The sequence below is a fragment of the Clupea harengus genome, chromosome 14, assembly GCF_900700415.2.
Source record: "Clupea harengus chromosome 14, Ch_v2.0.2, whole genome shotgun sequence".
NCBI classification, from domain to species: domain Eukaryota; kingdom Metazoa; phylum Chordata; class Actinopteri; order Clupeiformes; family Clupeidae; genus Clupea; species Clupea harengus.
In genome coordinates this window covers 18,600,951-18,618,450 of record NC_045165.1, presented here as the reverse complement: position 1 = coordinate 18,618,450, position 17,500 = coordinate 18,600,951, and the positions used below count along the sequence as shown (strand labels likewise).

The 17,500-nt window shown below is 44.2% G+C and overlaps 1 protein-coding gene across 25 annotated transcripts in view; it reads left to right on the top strand.

Annotated features, from left to right (window-relative positions):
• Nucleotides 1-17,500, top strand: part of nrxn3a (neurexin 3a) — a 266,234-nt gene that overhangs the window by 77,693 nt on the left and 171,041 nt on the right. For all 25 annotated transcript variants that reach the window (XM_031579973.2, XM_031579975.2, XM_031579984.2 and 22 more), the window contains 2 exons: nt 3,216-3,651; nt 7,782-8,165. In XM_031579973.2, coding sequence (XP_031435833.1) covers nt 3,216-3,651; nt 7,782-8,165 — 820 coding nt within the window. The remainder of the gene's footprint in view (nt 1-3,215; nt 3,652-7,781; nt 8,166-17,500) is intronic.

Below are 17,500 nucleotides of genomic sequence, written 5' to 3'. Positions count from 1 at the left end.
TTTGAGAACAGATCCGGGCCAAATGTGCCCCTTATCTGGCCCAGATCTGGCCCAGGTCAGGCTCTTATCTGGTCCAGATGCCATCGATAATCTTCTGCTATCAGGGGAGAGTGGCTGTCTCTGTGTATACATCGGGGATTGATTGATCATCCTGTTTTATTCCATTTTGTCAACTGGCTATAAACTCGTAATGCTAAAATACAATGAAAAGCACACTCACAAACAATGATAAATGTTGAAATTATTCTCATAGCTTATTTCAAATACATTAAGACACAGAGCGTACGGCTATCTACATTAGCGGGTTTTTCACGAAGCCATTTGCTGCTTGCTGACTTGCTGAAGCTAATGGGGAAACAATTTAGTTTTAAGTCTGCGCTGGAGACAGCCATTAGGCTTCAGACATCTCCACGAGCGGCCTGTCTCATCACATGAATTTAGCAGTCTGACATTTCACACGACAGTTGAACACTCCAAATGACAAAGGATCAAATGAGAGAAATTGCAAAGTATCAATTTGCACAGGGAACAGTGGCAGTGACGTGTTGAGATTGCGGCGAGGGGGAAATCTGATTTAGATGATGAAAAATGCATCAGTACGCCGTCTGAGGCAGAGAAAAAAGACAGTGATGATATAACAAATAATAGGCATCATTGTCTAATCAGTGCTTGGTGATTTCCAGCCTTGTAAATTCTTCAAGGTCACTCTGTTGCCTCCAGTGACGACCAGCAGTTGACTGCCGGGGCTGCAGTGGCTGACAGCCACGTTATTTTCTCACGGCGGACATGTTGACTCATAGGGTCACTGCTGCATAGCTCATGTCTCCAGTGCTGTGAACAATGGCAAATACCTGAAAGACCTTATCAGAAGATTAGAAGATTATTATCTATATCTTCCATCACCTCTCAAATGTGTGTCCAATGGTATTGCAATTGTAATGTAATGGTTTGTTATGTGGCAAAATATATATGAGACATTTTCTTACGTTACACATAATTGTACACTCGACTCTAATGATAAGGAGCTTTCCTTTGCACCATATGAAGAAGCAAAGCTCGTTAAAAGTTTTGTGTGCACATTCATATGTACGTACGGTAATAATGTGGCAAAATGACTTGATGAAGGGAATTAATAGATGAGGGTATTTTTAGTAGTTTAATTTTGCAAAAGCCATATCATGCAGAAAATAAAACAAATTAATTATGAATGCATGAACTTCTAAGATTTTGTCCAATTGTATGCTACCAGGGTCATAATGTCCAATCATATGCTGCATGTAGACACTGGTAACATCTTGTGAATTAATGATTGATATTTTAGGTGCATAAGTTGTCTGCCAGTGATCTATGTAAGTAGTCAAAGTAACCCAGTGATATATTGTCTTGGTAAGGACTGTGGACCTAAGTGGACCAAATGTCACTAAACCCTCATAGAGAGCCTGGGAAGCTGTTGTGTGATTAAATAGTGTCTGCAGCCGATCCATTTGCCATGGCTTGCGTGTTTGTCGTTCGTTGGGACGACGCTCGTTGTTGTGCTTGAGCCTTTTTGTTTTAGTCCCAGATCCCCCTGGGGAGGCTGATATTTATGATCTCAGTGATAAAGCCTGTGGAGAGGGGGGAGGGGGGGGGGGCAGCTCAGCCTCCCTCTCACCATTCAGGCTTCACAGGAGGTGGGAAGAAACAATCTCCCAGTCCAACGCTTTTCCCCTGGGCACCTGGGACACGTGTTGATTTACTGTCAAATCTTCCAGGATTATCGTAATCTCAGGGCTGGAAAATCTCTCTGTTGACAGCTGTGTGTCTCCTAACATCTACAACAATAACAACCACAACCATCACCACAACAACAACAACTACAACAAAAAAAAACTCCAAGCCACTTGAAATACACCCGAAGGACATTTGGGTTTGCTTTGCTTCCTATCATTTGCCAGCAGACATTTCAGTGTCAATTTTAACTGTACAAGCATACAATCACAAACGCACACACACCCGACACACACACACACACACACACACACACACACACACACACACACACACACACACACATTTTTAATCTCACTAAACAGTACTTTGATCAAGGTTTATTTTTGGCTGTTGGCTTTTCATCCTCATCTTCCCACTGCGGCACTGGGACTTGGAGCGAGTGTGTGAATGGGCAGTGTGCCTTGTCGGCCAGACGAGAGTGGAGAAGCATGATGTCAGACTTTGTAATGAGATGAAGAGGAGAGAGTCTGCGCCTCTGTGCTAATGGGCACATTGCTTTCCTTTTTGGCCCTGTCATTACCACAGCTATCAGGGCTGCCAGACACAGGTACAGCCACACAGAGGGGGCTGTGTGTCCATGAAGCAGCCCTGATAGTTGCAGACTTTGAAACGCGTCAGTGCCAAATAAGGGCCAGATCTGGGCCAGATGTATCCAGATGCCTATTCCCATACAACAGATTTCTGCAAATAATCCAGCTTGAACCGCTTTATGTAGAAACTTCATTCAAGCTTCATTTCGTAGGTCTCGTAAATGAAACTGATGCTATTTATACAGTTCATACGTTTTACGATATTTAAGATAAATAGTGAACATTTCCCACTGAAATGAATGATGGAATCTTCATGACTTCAGCATTCTATAACGGTCAATTTCCTCCCCTGACATTAATGGAGCTTTCATAGTTATTGAAATAAACCTTCTCAGTGTGTTTATGAAGTCCAAATGATGCTGCTCTAAAATGAGCAGAGCCATTACTACCGTCATTAACATCAAGAAACCGCAGACTGTACGTTGACAAACCAGAGAAGGGATGAGAACAAGAGCAATCTTCTGATAGATGTTCTCAACCACCAGATGCTATGAACAGCATGGTGTCCTTCCTCCTTGTGCAGACATTAAAAAAGACCCATTTTTCTCCATCATTCAATTTACTAATTATGTAGAATCCATCAAACTACTTTTTAGGTAGTATTAGGTCAAATGTACTAATTTAGGTTGAATACTTAATTTTTTTCATTAGTATTCTTACGTGTTACTAACCCAATTATGTAAAATGTTCACAATTAAAGTATGCTTCTTCGATAAGTGTGACCTGACCAACTCCAAGAAAGAGTGTTTTGTCTTACACCACGGAGCAACATTGGAAGGTCAAGCAAATAATAACTCTGTGCTTTGTATTACACCAGCTGTAACAAATAAAACCCCAATGTTTTGTCTTACATAGGTTGTCTACAAAAACAATGACATCCGGCTCGAGTTGTCCCGCTTGGCTCGGATCGCCGACCCCAAAATGAAGATCCAAGGTGACGCCAACTTTAAGTGCGAGAACGTGGCCACCCTGGACCCCATCTCCTTTGAGACGCCAGAGGCCTACATCAGCCTGCCTAAGTGGAACACCAAACGCATGGGCTCCATCTCCTTCGACTTCCGCACCACCGAGCCCAACGGTCTCATCCTCTTCACCCATGGGAAGCCCCAGGACCGCAAGGATGCCCGCCAGAAGAACACCAAGGTGGACTTCTTCGCCGTGGAGCTCCTGGACGGAAGCCTGTACCTGCTGTTGGACATGGGCTCGGGGACCATTAAGGTGAAGGCCACCCAGAGCAAGGTGAACGACGGAACCTGGTACCACGTGGACATCCAACGGGATGGACGTGCAGGTCAGTGGTATTTTCTTGTCCAATATGTTAATGCGATTGCTCTAATTCTAGTCTAGCAAAGCTATATAAACTGCATTTTGACATAACTGTATATATATTCACATACAGTGGGGAAAATAAGTATTTGAACCCCTGCCGATTTCGCAAGTTTGGCCATTTGCAAAGAAATGTGTGATCTATAATTGTAATAGTAGGTGTATTTTAACTGTGAGAAACAGAATATCAACAAAAAAATCCAGAAAACTGCAGAAAATAAGTATTTGAACCCCTAGCAAAACATGACTTAGTACTTGGTGGAATAACCCTTGTTGGCAAACACAGACGTCAGACTTTTCTTGTAGTTGGTCACCAGGTTTACACACATCTCAGGAGGGATTTTGGTCCACTCCTCTTTGCAGATCCTCTCAAAATCCTTAAGGTTGCGTTTTCAATGGGAGGGAATGAGGGAATGAGGTTCAAGCCCAATATTCCACGTTACATGGCCCCATCCATAGTCCCCTCGATGCAGTGGAGTCGTCCTGTACCCTTGGCAGAGAAACAGCCCCAAAGCATAATGTTTCCACCTCAATGCTTGACGGTGTTCATATTCAGCATTCTTCCCCCTCCAAATGCGGCAAGTCGAGTTGATGCCAAAGAGCTTGATTTTGGTCTCATCTGACCACACCCTGTCTCCCAATCCTCCTTAGAATCATTCAAGTGTTCATTGGCAAACTTCAGACGGCCCTGTGCATGTGCTTCCTTGAGCAGGGGGACCTTGCGAGTGCTGCAGTACTTCAAACCATTACGGCGTAGTGTGTTGCCAATGGTTTTCTTGGTGACTGTGGTCTCAGCTGCCTTGAGATCATTCACAAGCTCCCCCTGTGTAGTTCTGGGGTTATTCTGCACCTTTTGGATGATCACCGATACCGCACGAGGGGATATCTTGCATGGAACCCCAGACCTAGAGCGATTGACAGTTGTTTGGTGTTGCTTCCATTTATGAATAATCACACCAATAGTTGTCTGCTTCTCACCAAGCTGCTTGCCGATGGTTTTGTAACCCATTCCAGCCTTGTGCAGGTCTACAATCTTATCTCTGACGTCCTTGGTCAACTCTTTGGTCTTGCCCATGGTGGTGAGGTTGAAGGTGTGAAGTATGATTCTTTGGACAGGTTTCTTTTATACACGTCACCAGTTGAGATCAGGTGTACCTTGTTAGGCCTAATGAGGACTGATCTGTGTGCTTCTTGGGCACATAACTGGTCATTGGGAGCCAGAATTCTTGCTGTTTGCTTGGGGGTTCAAATACTTATTTTCTGCATCAAATACAAATAAAGTCATAAATGTTATAAAATGCAGTTTTCTGGATTTGATATTCTGTTTCTCACTGTTAAAATACACCTACCATTACAACTTTAGATCACACATTTCTTTGCGAGTGGCCAAACTTGCGAAATCGGCAGGGGTTCAAATACTTATTTTCCCCACTGTATACGTAGGAAGACAGCCACATGTGGACTAAATGTGGGTAGTGAACAGTTATTGCATTAATAGCATTTGAAATTCCCTGTCTTGTCTACCCATTTAATTGTACCTTTAGATTATTGCCATGCCTAATGTCTAAACCACAATCTTACTAAGCTTCTATAACTTATTGAAGAAACTTTTGCAATTATTTGGGGAATTTTAGACCACCCACACTTTTTATCTCTTCTCAACAGAGGTGAAATTAGAATGACCTCATTAATAAATTATGTTGTTTAAAGCTGTCATGGCTCTAAATGTTGTTAAAATGTTTTTGTATTCTGTAAAAGCATCAGATAGACATGCAAATACGGATCCATAAGACAGGGAGAGCTGCAAGCCAGAGATAACACATCAGCATCGGCCCGTCTCACCCAAAATGTCTAAACGTGGGTGGGAGCCTGGTAGACACTAAGGCCCTGTTTACTCTCGGTTTGAAGACTCTCGTCTTTGGCGATCAGATCACACCTGTGTCTTTCATGCGCCTCCCAGGTGGCTACGATAGGAGTCGTCTAGTTTCCTTTGCACTCAATCTTCTGCCAAAATGACATCTGGTTTTACTTGCTTACTTACTTGGTTTTACCCAATTTTCTCAAGTGTTAGGCACGCTGTCACCAAAAACAACCACCACGTCTTGCATTGATGACATATTTTCCTGCTTCGTCCTTGTCAGGGACGCATCAGGAGGCATTAGCGTTTACGCTACAAAAGATACGTGGTGAAATGGCAGTCGGATCACAATATGTCGGTGTTGGTGTTTACTTACGCTTGACTTTAGCTCTCTTCACTTGTGATCCGATCACCCAAGATGCATTTTTAAACCAAGCGTAAACAAGGTCGCAGTGGCAAACTAGAGCACAGGGTTTTTCTCCACTCTCACTTCTTACATTTCTCACACACACACACACACACACACACACACACACACACACACACACACACACACACACACACACACACACTCTAATGTCTTACAAGGCTTATACTACTTTAAAACACCTTTTGTCCATGCACTCACACACAGAAACACAGACCTGGTGTATATAAACCCCCTAATTTCCCTCTGTGTTGTTTGTGATTCCTTCATTGCCCTTGACTTCCTGTACTTTGCTCAATTGATCCACTACCACTCTGTATCAGTTCATATCACCAGGCTGCACCTCGGCCCTGAGGGCCATAAATAATGCAGACCTGAAGACAAGAGTGTGGAGGTGACAGAGAGGGTGTCATTTCTGGGCAGATTATTCTATTGATCTCTGGTCCCAGAGCTGCTTCTCTGGGTTTCTGCCTGACATTTTGTGTGTGTTGAGACTGCCACTGCAGACTCGGGAGCTGTAAGCTGTAAGCAGTATATCAGGGTGTAAACTGTCATTGTAATCCACCGAGGCACTGTGCTGTCTATAGACATGCAGGTTAAGATACACAGTAGATCTGCTCTCTCTTACTCTTTCGCTCTTATACACACACGCACACACGGATGCACAGAAAGCCAAACGCAACCCACAAGCACATTTTCACACGTTCACACAAACACACACACACAGATTTATAGACATACTTATAACCATTGTAACACTTACTTACTTACTTACTCACACACACACACAAAAACACGCACAGTCACACACACACACATGCACACAAAGTACACATCCACAGCGAGTTTCCTCTTCTTGCCACCTCTTTAAATCTTTTTGTCTCTCTTCCCGTCAATCTCTGTTTTATCTTCGCCCCTCTGTGGAGTCATTTGAGCTCCTCTCTGAAGCGGAGCGTTAGCAGAGTCTCCGCTCCGAACACTGATGCTTTTTAAAAGGGGGCACCGAGTTACCGAGAGGCCTCTGGAGTCTCACATCTCTCCACTACCCTTCACAAGCCCTCCGCCGGCACTGACAGCGCCATAAATCACTAGTCTGATCAAACAAGACTTCACGCTGGATAACTTCCCCAATCGTCACGTCCCAGAATCAGACGTCTCAACCGCGCCGTCATGACTGTGAATGTAAACTCAGACGTAATCAGACTCGGTGGAACGCAGTCATCCCCACAACTGATCGATATCCGGTCAGAATTCTGCTGAGCTTTTCGTAAGCCGTGTCACAAGCTATCGATGATCTTTCCACCCTAGTCTCTATGGAAACTTAAATGTAATCTTCACAGAATATTAAAGGATAGCACATAGCATTAGTGTTATGGAAAATTAGAACAGAAAGACCAGATCAGAACCTCATCCTCACAGAAGAATCCTGAAAGATCCAGAAGATCCTTTTTAAGGGTTCTGTTTAAGGTTGATTAACCACATGTTGCTAAGACTTTTGGGTCAGCATAACCCCCTTTTGTGGGCCATCTTTGAACTAGGACTGTCACATCCTATATGGCCCTGTGCTATACCTTTGTGGACAAAGTCATTGTATATATTTGGCCCTATGCTATACCTGTGTGGACAAAGTCATTGTATATATTTACTTTGTTGGGGTTGCTTTAGGGCCCCTACTAGAGTGTTGTTTGTTGAAAAGGGGGCAAACATCTTTTTTTATGAGCAGGTTTTATCACTTGGAATGGTCAATAATATAATTTTAAAACTTCACAGACGCATAAAATAACTCTACATTTTTGTGTCTTTGGGGTAGGAACCATATCGGTGAACAGCCGGCGCACCCCCTTCACTGCCAGCGGCGAGAGTGAGATTCTCGACCTGGAGGGAGAGATGTACCTGGGTGGGCTTCCTGAGAGCCGGGCCGGGCTCATCCTGCCCACCGAGCTCTGGACTGCCATGCTCAACTACGGCTACGTGGGCTGCATCCGAGACCTGTTCATCGACGGGCGCAGCAAGGACATCAGGCAGATCGCTGAGGCGCAGAACGGCGCCGGCATCAAGCCCTCGTGCAATCGGCTCGCGGGGAAGCAGTGCGAGAGCTACCCGTGCAAGAACAAGGGCGTGTGCAAGGAAGGATGGAACCGCTTCATCTGTGACTGCACCGGCACCGGCTACTGGGCTCGCACCTGCGAGAGAGGTGAGTGCACGGCCTTTTAGGGCTGCAGTCGGTCATTTCAAATACCTCTCTGCTATCTTGCCCTACTCTCTCTCTCTCCCTCTCTCTCTCCCTCTCTCTCTGCTATGCCCCCCCCACTCTCTGCTATCTTTCCCTACTCTCTCTCTATCTCCCTCTCTCTCTATCTCAGTTATCTTTCCCTACTCTCTCTCTCTTCCACTCTCGCTCTCTCTCTCTCTCTCTCTCTGCTATGCCCCCTCTCTCTGCTATCTCTCTTTCTTCCACTCTCTCTCTCTCAGCTATCTTTCCCTACTCTCTCTCTCTCTCTGCTATCTTTCCACTCTCTCTCTCTCGCTCTCTCTCTGTTATGTCCCCCCCTCTGCTATCTTTCCCTACTCTCTCTCTCTCTGCTATCTTTCCCCACTCTCCCTCTCTCTCTCTCTCTCTCTCTGCTATCTTTCCCTACACTCTCTCTCTCTGTCTCTCTCTCTTTTTTCTCACTCTATCTCTAATGCTTTGTCGGTTTGTACACCCAGCCAAAGTCTGCCACATGAATCCAGCTCAAAAATGACTTTTTATGTTTGCTGTGTCTGTGTGGGAAATCAGTCGGTTAGGTTACTGCTGTTTGACTGGAGACTGGCTGTTTCTCTTGCACGTGTCAATTGTAAGCAGAGCAGCTTAAAGTACACAGATAAGAAAACAGCTGAATCTGGAGGGGATTTATCCAAATTCAGGTCACATTCTAGATCTAGACCACAGTCATCGGTTCCATGAGGATTTTGATGATGCTGCACAGGTAGAGTCATTGTTGTCCCTCTGCATTCTGTGCAAAAAGTTCCTGCACAGGGCCATTTCTGTGGCAAAAGGAGGGAAACGTAACATTTTGTTATTTCCAAAACTTCCCCCCCCCCCCTTGCAAATATCTAAGTAAAAACAGGAGAAGTCTATTAGAATCCCTTTGCAGAAAGCCACTCAAACGAATGAACATATTCTGCCGCCTTTCTTGATTAAGGTTAGTGCTGCTGTGCTTCTGGGGCCACTCCACCAAAAAAAAAGAGTGCAGATTGCAGGTGAGCGTGGAAAGCCTGAGAAGTCAGATAGATTTGCAGAGAGGGGTCGCTGATTGACAACATTATCCCTGCTTGAGTCCTGCTAAGAGTCTATTTCTGAAGCACTCTCTTGTCTGCAAGTGTAATTATCCTAAAGCCCCCCCCCCCCCAGCACTACTTGCCTAGGTTGTCTAGACAGAACTCAGCTGAAAAGAGATTATAATGTTCTGGTGTTTACACAAATACACAGACAGTATTGTTGTAAATTAAATTGCATTGCATTGTTCCTTTGGTATTCATTTAATTCCTTTCAAATCAAATGTGAATCGAAGGCATACAGTGCAAAATTATATTTGCTGCAGAAGAACTTTTGTTGCATAAGTGGAGAAGGATTTTATCCGAAACTTCTGTGGAATTTAGTGTTATTCGCTTGGATTTCTCTTCATTTCTTACCTCAGCTGTAATCATATTTGTCATTACACATATCATAAGCATCTAACCTATCTTCAACTCCTGTTCATTTTCTCTGCGTTCAAGTTCTGCCCAATTGAATGCAGAGGTCCTGGTGGTCCTTATACAGTATCGAATGTGGTCTGGTTTTGTCAGGAAGTGTAATCTTAGATAACTGAAAGTAGAAGCTGCAGAAATCCTGTCTGAGAGAGAAGAAAACTCTCCCTCCTGAAACCACACCATATCTTTTTTTTTTCTTTTTTTCCGTTTCTTCCTCGACTCTCTTTGCGGTGAGTGTCAGGCATGGTGATCAGCTCTGGCATCTGGTGGAGTGCCTCATTCCACAGTATGCTGCTGCCTGTGCTCTGACTGAGGGAGAGCTTTGGTGTGGACAGCCCTCCCATCTTGCCGCACCACGTTGTGCCGCACCGTACCACAGCCTGCGCTCGCTCTCCCACGGACACTCATGTCATTCATGTCCGCGGAGCCGCCAACAGGCGCAAACACGCCTCTTCCCGAGTGTCACTCACCCGTCTGTCAGAGGTGCTGCACCCACAAGGCATTGAGAACACTCTACACAGTGTAATGGTAAAACTCAGCCCCAACTCAGATATAACACGTCGTACACAACGTAAGCCGAAAATGAAGCTGCATCTCTGTGGCAGCGCACTGTATGAAACACAACCCTAAAATAAATCTATATCTCATCTGCAACAAGTTGCCTTGCTGGGTGGCTCAGACTCTGTCTAAAAAACGTACATAACCCCTTTAAATATGTGTGTGCACGTGTGGTGTGTGTGTGTGTGTGTGTGTGTGTGTGTGTGTGTGTGTGTGTGTGTGACATCGCACAATCACACTCCGCTTGCTTGTGGTGTGTGGTCTACCAGTTAAATGAAGCTGTCTGTGCCCTGCCCTGGGCCCTCTCTGAGGCTCCGTGCTTCACCTGCAGGGGGCTGATTACACCAGCCCAGGCAGCAGGCCCACCCATCGGCACGCATCTTAAAGCCTGCAACTCAATAACCTGACTGCTTTAGACAGCTTCACAACATGGCATTAAAGATGTAATATGTAGTTTTCCTTGACAAAACAAAAATGTTTTGAAGCTTTAGATAACAGTATAATTCGGAGGGGCATAAAGAACATTGTTTCACAAATTATATGAATTATTATACAGGCTATTTTCCTCTCACGGTCAGAAAGGTGAAATTGAAAAGGCAGACTGGTGTCCGTAGCCTTGTAGTGAGCGCTGATGTCGGTGTATCTCGGGTCAGGCTCTCATTTCTGAAGCATGAAGCCGTTGTTCGGTGCTCAGAGTCCGACCACACTTAACACCTGTCAGGTGTTCCCCGCCCAATGCCTGGCCGTCTCCCTCTCCACTGCCCCATTCCTCTCTTTCCTCTCTTGCTCTCTCCATCTTTCATCCATGACCCAGCCTCTGTCAGGTGTTCCCTGCCCTGCCCTTTTTGGCCGTCTCACCCCCTCTCTCCTCCTCCTCTTCATCCAGGCCTCAGACACCCCCAGCTAGCAGCACAGGCTCTGACAGAGACCTGAATCCCCTCCCCGCTCTCTTGCTGGGGTTCGTCCAGAGTCGTTAGCAGCTCAGCGGCTCCTGACAGCTGCTCTCTGGAGAGGTGGAGCTCTGTCAGGGCCCTGGCCTTGCTTCCTCCACTACTGGGCCTCATAGTCTCCCTGTGCTGCGCCATCTCATGTTTGCCATCTGAAGTCAACGGAGGCTTCTGTAGTTTTAATTTTTCTATTTTGTCTCCTTAGGTGTCTAAATTATGTGTACAAATTTATTTTTGTAGAACTTGTAACAATATGTCCTTAAGTGATAAGTACATAGTACTTACAGTAGCACACTAATTATGTAAGTGTACTGAAGTAAGGGCAGTTGATGGAAAATGGGACGCTGTGTCTTGAATGTGAATGTGCATGTATTCACCCAGGGTTTAGCGAGTTCATGTCTGTTTTTATTTGCTGGTACGCCGCAGTATTTTACCCGCTGGTCCTTGGGTTATCTCTGCTGTCAGCTTAAGGTGAATCTTCCTCATCCTGCTTGATTGCAGGATCCCCTTAGCGATGTGTTATTTAAGTCTGTTACTGGAGATCATATCTGCGGCCTGGAACTGTAAATTTGAAGCTTGTGAATGGAAACATGTGGGAACGGGTCGATAATCCAACCTCCCACTTTCTCTTGAGTTGGAGGGAGCTGTAAATCAGGCCATCCAATACCCCACTAAGCTATTCTTGGGGCGAGAACTCAAAGGGGCGCAGACGAGGTCAGAGCCAACCCAAGCAAAAGGGCTGAAATTGCAAGTATGCGACCCTCACAATATCTATGAATCTTATCTGATGCTGTGAAAAAGCACAGAAACGGAAATTTGATGTTGTTTGACGCATACAATAAAGGTCAAATCATCTGTCCCTCTTATAATGTGCTCATGTGTTCATTTGGGCTGAAGACAGACATTTTGGATAGAATGAGCTTTGCTTTCTGCATTAACTGTAACACTTTGTGAAAAATGTGTTGTAAATACTATAATATTACTATTGATGTTGATATTGATTGATGTTCAGAGACATACTGACCACTGCCGTAGGCGAAGGAAACTGAGACAGGCTGAGACAAGCTACATTAGAAATTAAAGTATCATGTTGGACTGAAACTCACTCCTTGATATACTCCTCTCGTTGGCATCTGGGTTTTGATCTGTGCCCCCTTGACCAGAAGCACCCCCATCACTGTACCAATGTCTGCATCGGGCCCTGAGGCTGTTAGGTGAATCAGACTGTTGCCGTCTTACTGTGCGCACCTCAACAACTACAGCATATTATTTTAGTAATGAAAGACAGAGAAAAGATCCAACACATCTTTAGAAGGAAAGAAAAACAACTTTAGTTCTGAACACATTTCAGCAGAGATGTTGTTATTCTTGCACTCCAGCGCGGCTGTCCGTCCCCATAGCTATTGCACCCTGTGGTACGCCACTCTGTGCAATCAGGCAACCAATTACCCTTACCTGCTGGAAACGTATGTGGCAGCAAATAGCTCATTTATGGCACACCAGGCAGACCAGGCAGAGGCCATCTCTGGAACCGATCTGGCTCGGATCTGGTCCGGATGTGGCGAATCCGCCCCTGAACTGGACCAGAGCCGAAACGGAGGCGTGCCTCACACAGTGAAGGGGTTTGAAGAGCACATGAGTGTGAACACATGAACACGTGATATTGTGTGTTTGTTATGTTCTTCAAAGACCACAGTGGAACAGGAAAATCAACTACCCAAGTGAAAAAAAGACACAATACGCAGGCTGTTTGTTGAAAACCTGACAGCATTTCCCTCTCTCTCTCTCCGTCCCTCTGTCTCTGTCTGTGTGTATGTTTGCTGTGTGTATGTGAGTGTTTGTGTGCCTGTGTATGTTTGTGTTTGCTGTGTGTGTGTGTGTGTGTGTGTGCCTTTGTATGTGTTTGCTGTGTGTGTGTGTGTGTGTGTGTGTGTGTGTGTGTGTGTGTGTGTATGTTTGTGTTTGGTGTACATTGACATGTTGGTAGTAAGGTTCTCTACCATCCCATGAGCCTGCTTGCCAAAGCTTAAGCCACTTAATCGCTATCGATTCAGGCACCATGAAGGTCACCCCAGTGGCCAAACAGGACCACACAGCTCTTCAGATTTTTAGACAGGTATAGCCATGGCCACCCGGCTATCATCATTCAGTTCACACATATGCGGGCTATCATGGACCACTCTGTATGCAGGTCTTTTACTCTATCACATCATCATGCGGGTGAATTAGTTACGTGTGTACAGTGAAAAATCTTAATGAGATCTTTTTAATTCCTTCATAGTTGTCAGTCATAGTTGTGAAATTGAGTCGTCTGCTATCTACGACTCATCTGCTCTATGATAGGAGCAGTCCATCATCCATGTTAGAGAATAGAGTTAGCAACAGCTAAAGGGGAAAAAAAAGAGTTTTTGAGTTTGAGGTAACTGGCTTCATATTACTGCAGCATTATTATAAGGCACCCTAAATGTTAAAAAACAATCTTACGGTTTATGGCTTAAAGGTGAGAAAAGTGTAGTAAATATCTTATTGTATATAAACCCCCAAACTGTAGTGTTGAGTTTTAAGTTGTGGAAATGACCACAGGGAAGATTTTCATGATGTCAAAATGTAAAAAAAAGAAAAGGGGAAAAATCCATCTCTGACTGGATCATAGAGGATTTCAGCTTTAGCATTGCAGTGGTGTTATCACTTCCGATCTGATTGCTTTCCAGCAACAGCCCTGTTGCAATGACACCCAGCGAGGTGTGTATCATGACGTGGCCTTGCCCCCTAATCTGGGTGCTGACGTGGGTGATTGGGCCTTCCTCAGGTTGTCATTTGGGGTGATTGTCTCTGATTCTGTGTGCCAGGCCCTCTGGAGACGAGGAGCACAATGGGCTGAAGCACAAGCACAGTAATTAATGCCAGATGCAGAGAAGGGGGTGGGGGGGTGCTGTCACTTATCTTCTGACGCATGCATACACACACACACACACGCACACACGCACACACACACACACACACACACACACACACACACACACACACACACACTGACACACACAATTAAACACACAAACACGATCACACACACAAACACGATCACACACAGACATACAAATGGACAAATGTGCATGCATACACACACAAACAAATATAGAAACACACACACACACACACACACACACAAACACACACACACACACACACACACAAACACACACACACACACTCACACACAAACACACACACATGGAGGGGTGAGCTGGGGTGAGTGTACCTCTGGGGCCCACGCATCAGGAGAAGATTTCACAGCAGTCAATCTGAAGCTTTCGATCTCACACAACCCAGCTTTTGCTATCACCATCTCTCTCTCTCTCTCTCTCTCTCTCTCTCTCTCTCACCGAAAAACCTCCTCCTCCCCCCTTTCCCTCTCTCTCTCCCCCTCTCTATTTTTCTCTCATGGTGAGCCCCTCCTCCCTCTCCCTTTCCTCTCACATCCCTTGCAATTTCCATGATTTCATGCCTCACAGAAATCAGCTAACATTCTCTCCATTTCCTCTTATCTCAAGTCAGTGTTCCTCTGTGTGTGTGTGTGTGTGTATGTGTGTGTGTATGCGTGTGTGTGTGTGTGTGTGTGTGTGTGTGTGTGTGAGTGTGTGAGAATGTGAGAGTGTGAAAGCATCCATACTTGTGTGTGTTTGGGGGGTTGTGAAAAGGATGTTCATAAAAAAGAACAGCTTCTTGAATGATGCAAAAGTAAAACATCATGTCCACAATTAGGAGTTAGGTCTTGTGATACCATACCTTTTCAGGCAGAATCAATGCCCCTGCCATGTACCCTTTCAAAATAAGCTTTTATTAGGCCTGTGACTATGTTGGTTTGCCATGAACCCTTGAACACACAAAGAACCTTACTGGTATGCACAGATCTGTGGTATTGTAGGTCATTGTCTGAATAAGAAGGAACACAAAAGAACACAAAATAAATAGATGTTTTTAAATAGAATCATGAAGAGTTCCCATTTGAAAGCAAGCTGTGAAACCGTTAAAGATTCTAGAATGCACAAGCTGGTTCTATAAAGGTACCTAAAGTGTCCTCCAGGAGGAAGCCAGGGTTTGTCCTCCATGTTCCGCGGCAGGACCATTTCTTATTGATATAAACGTTTAGTTTAGTGGACAGCCAGAGAGTGGATCCCTCTGTGGATGAAGGACCAAGGGACAGGTTTTTACTCGCATGAGAGAGTTTGAGATAGCAACACACATACACACACACATGCACACACACACACACACACACACACACACACACACACACACACACACACACAAACACACAAACATACACACAGAGCCTCCTCAGTGGCTATGTGATGTGTGGACAGGCTGGTGCCTGTGTGCCACTCCACAGGGAGATTAAGCTGTTTGTCTGTGTTAAACATCCCACAAACACACAAACACACACACACACACACATACACTAGGAGTATTAAAGTAATCAAGCAGCTACATCAATTCTCAAGTTTCTACATTTACTCTTTAATCATGTGATGCAAGTGTAAGAACTGAAAATGGGCCTGTTTTTAAATATTGTTCATTGTGAGTATTGACTCTAATTCCCTTGCTGCTTTGTTTAGAGTCGTGGTTGAAGCAGGTGTTTATAGGGAGTTGAGAGCAGAGAAGAAGAGTTGATTCCCTTGCTGCTTTGTTTAGAGTCGTGGTTGAAGCAGGTGTTTATAGGGAGTTGAGAGCAGAGAAGAAGAGTTGATTCGCACAAGAGTGTTTTGGAGTAAAGTGTGAAATGATTGCCTAATAACCCCTCCCGAGGATCTCAAGTTTTACACCAGCTCTCACGCGCACACACACACACGAACACCGGCTCTCACGCGCGCACACACACACACACACCAGCTCTCACGCGCACTCGGTTTTCAGTTAGAGCCTTCGGTAAACAAGAGGAAGGATCGTAACAACAGAAATCAATTGTTTGAAAGTTCTTTGATAAAAACAGACTGTTGGGATGGCATTGAGTCTGTCATTTACTAGACTAGGCTACTACACTAACGTGACTAGACAAATTAATGTTGCTAAAAATATGCAAGGATATATGACTAGATTTACATTTTAATCGGATAGGCTTACTAATGATAATGATAATAAAAAAACAGCTGCTATATATATATATTATGTAATCTTGCAACACACACACAAACACAGAATCAGAAATACAAATTTAAGTCCAAGTTTTGCAAGCCTCTACCTTGAGAGTCCACAACAGCATAGATACTTCAGTTTTCCCAGGTCCAATCAGCTTTGAACTTTGAACGTTACAAAATAAGGTAATTGATCTAAAGGAAATATTGTATATCACTTATAGACAATATCGAATAAACAAACTATTCTCAAGTTAAACAGATATTTCTTTTATTTTCCCTAATTCTGCGTTGAGTACACTATTTTTGTGTTACATACCAATTGCAGTATGTTGGCCAGAACACACTGTGTTGTAATGATTCCGTATGTTTAAATTAAGTCTTCCCACTGATATTGCTGATGTTTGATCTGGTTTCAAATAATTGGTGATAATTGAACACGAACTGATCAAAGGGAGGAGTTAGAGTTAATGAATCGGCATCGTTCACTGCCTCATAAGGGTTTAGCATATCAAATAAAGTCTTCCTGATGCTATCTGTCCCTGGCTTACAGTAGAGTAAATTACTTCCAACCCTTCCTCGTTTTAATCAAAGTTGGCAGAAAGTGGCAGGAACTGTGGAGAAGACGGGTCAATCAGATAGCATTGAAAACTTTTTACCATTTCTCAAATAAATGAGAATATATTAAACTGGGATGGCCCCTATCCTAGGCCGCCGTATCACGCTGATAGATTTACATTTATGAAAATGACCATATGCACAGTGACTCATGGAGTCACGGATCTGCATGCCAATTAACCCATGTGAAAGTAGATTTCATTGAAAAGAGATACCTACTTATACTGACAGGTCAGGAGTCAGGGGGAAGCAATACGTAAGTCAGCTTGATTCCCTGTGAACATACCATATGCTAATAAACTGAGAATGAGACCAAACACAATTATTATTACATAGTCCTAGTTACCGTGTTACTACACTCTTAAGTAGAATGATGTTTTTAAAATTGCTCAAGAAGATTGGCACACACACACACACACACACACACACACACACACACACACACTTTTTAATTAGAGTAGTAGTGCACTGATACTTTGTAATTGCCTAAAACCAGTGGTGTGACTGGAGTTAGGACTAGATTATAGTAATGTAAACATAGA